Genomic DNA, 1,910 nt, shown 5'->3' with positions numbered 1-1,910 from the left:
TGAAAAATACGAAATGTCAGATTGAAATTGACAAGAATGTCAAAGTCAGTGTTACCTTATTTAATTAATTGCATATGTAAAGTCGCCAAGCCTGGCCAACCATGGTGGTCTTTTGTCTTAAACTAGGTACGTGGACTTGACATCTAAATCAAAGGTTATTCCACAGAGTACCTACTTTTTTTTGTTACACCCATCACTAGCATAATAGTTATCTGTGATACGCATATTCGTATAAGTTATGGTATATAGTGATCTGTGAAGTTATTCGTCTGCGACCAAATCTGCAACTACGAAATTTTTTGACATTTGATTTGTAAATTTTTAATTTTGGAAATTATTGTGCATTAAATTAGAATATTATCGTGTTATATTCTTAAAAAAATGTCGACCCCACCTCGCGAAACCATTCAAAAACAAATCCAGCAAGATTGGGCGAACAGAGAATACATAGAAGTGATCACAGGAAGCATAAAGAAAATTACCGATTTCCTCAATTCCTTCGGTAAAGAACCAATATAATAAAATATTTAGTGAAAGTTTTATTTTGTAACTGTTGTACTACAAGTTATTTACATATCGAATCATATTTATTGAGGCTTTAACGAATTTTTCCTGCTAGAAACATAAATCCTTTTATGAGAGCCTTCTAATATTACTTGTGATCATTACAATGGGATTATCGCCGGTTTTACATTAATATAATATATTGAGGGATGTGTAGGCAAGCTTCGCCATAGTATACCTTTTGAGTCTCATTATTAAGTGGCCAGTCCTGGTTGTTACAGCTAACATCTGATATTGTGACAAATAAGAGTATTCATACTCATGTCATATGTAACAGGATTTGGGAGTCCATCACGTTATCATCTCATTATATAATTAATAATAAAGATTAATAGCAAAGGGTTATAACCCTCAGTGATGATTAATAGGAATGCAATGAAAACAAATAGTCAGTTGCATTACTTTTTCAGATATGTCCTGCAGATCACGCCTAGCCACCTTGAATGAGAAATTAACTTCACTGGAAAGAAAGATTGACTATTTGGAAGCTTGTGTATGTATTTATTTTGTTATACATCTATGTCATTAACATAAGGATGGTTAGACCAACACTGAAATGTCACTAAATAGCTTTAAAAATCAAATAAAATAATTTTGCCTTATATGAATCTCAGTGTCTATTCATTCATAGTCTATTTATTCAAACTAATTGTTAGTTGTTGAATTTGACTTTTTTATCCTGGAAAATCAAGGGATAGGTTAATGGAAAATCAAGTTTGCACAGGATTTTAAATAATAATTAGTGAAATAGTTTATTTAAAAACACAAAAATATAATTAACATACTGTCCTTTATTATGGAAAGTCTTTTATAGGTCTATAATTTTAATAAGAACCTATTAAAATGGGATGGTCAAAAATTTAATAGCAGTTTTTTGTTCCAGGTCACAAAAGGAGAAACTCTGACATAATCTGTTAATAAGCAAATTAGTTACTTTCTGCAATGTATGTAGCTGTATGAACATATTTGCTTTAGAAAATATTTGTTTGGTGGCAATGCTAATTGACATGATAAAATGTTGCAACTTTCACTTTTCGCACTCACACAAATATCAGGGAGTTAGTGTGGAAGCTGTGAACATCATATTGCGATAATTGCAATTAAATTCAAACTCAAATAACTTATTCAAATTAGATTCAGCACTAGTACCACTTCTAAAAGTCGCATTGGCAAAATACACCGAAAAGACTAAATTGGAATACGCACCAGTGAAATATAGACCTTATTGGCTGACGTTAAGGTTTTAAATACAAGAACAACAGAGACTCTTGCTATCTCACTCTTTCGCGCGCACAAAACATGGCGCGTAGTCAACAACCAATAGTGGACGGGCTCGCGCTATGATT

At 32.1% G+C, this 1,910-nt stretch overlaps 1 protein-coding gene across 1 annotated transcript; it reads left to right on the top strand.

Moving 5' to 3' along the window:
* The first annotated feature begins 264 nt into the window (after positions 1-264).
* LOC123875938 (probable protein BRICK1-B) lies at positions 265-1,866 on the top strand. The gene is made up of 3 exons (XM_045922051.1): positions 265-502; positions 975-1,057; positions 1,448-1,866. The coding sequence occupies exons 1-3, from the start codon at positions 382-384 to the stop codon at positions 1,472-1,474; spliced, it is 231 nt and encodes a 76-aa protein (XP_045778007.1). The 5' UTR covers positions 265-381; the 3' UTR covers positions 1,475-1,866.
* Positions 1,867-1,910: the final 44 nt, after the last annotated feature.

This window comes from Maniola jurtina, chromosome 20, assembly GCF_905333055.1.
Source record: "Maniola jurtina chromosome 20, ilManJurt1.1, whole genome shotgun sequence".
Taxonomy (NCBI): domain Eukaryota; kingdom Metazoa; phylum Arthropoda; class Insecta; order Lepidoptera; family Nymphalidae; genus Maniola; species Maniola jurtina.
This window is presented reverse-complemented; position numbering and strand designations above follow the sequence as displayed.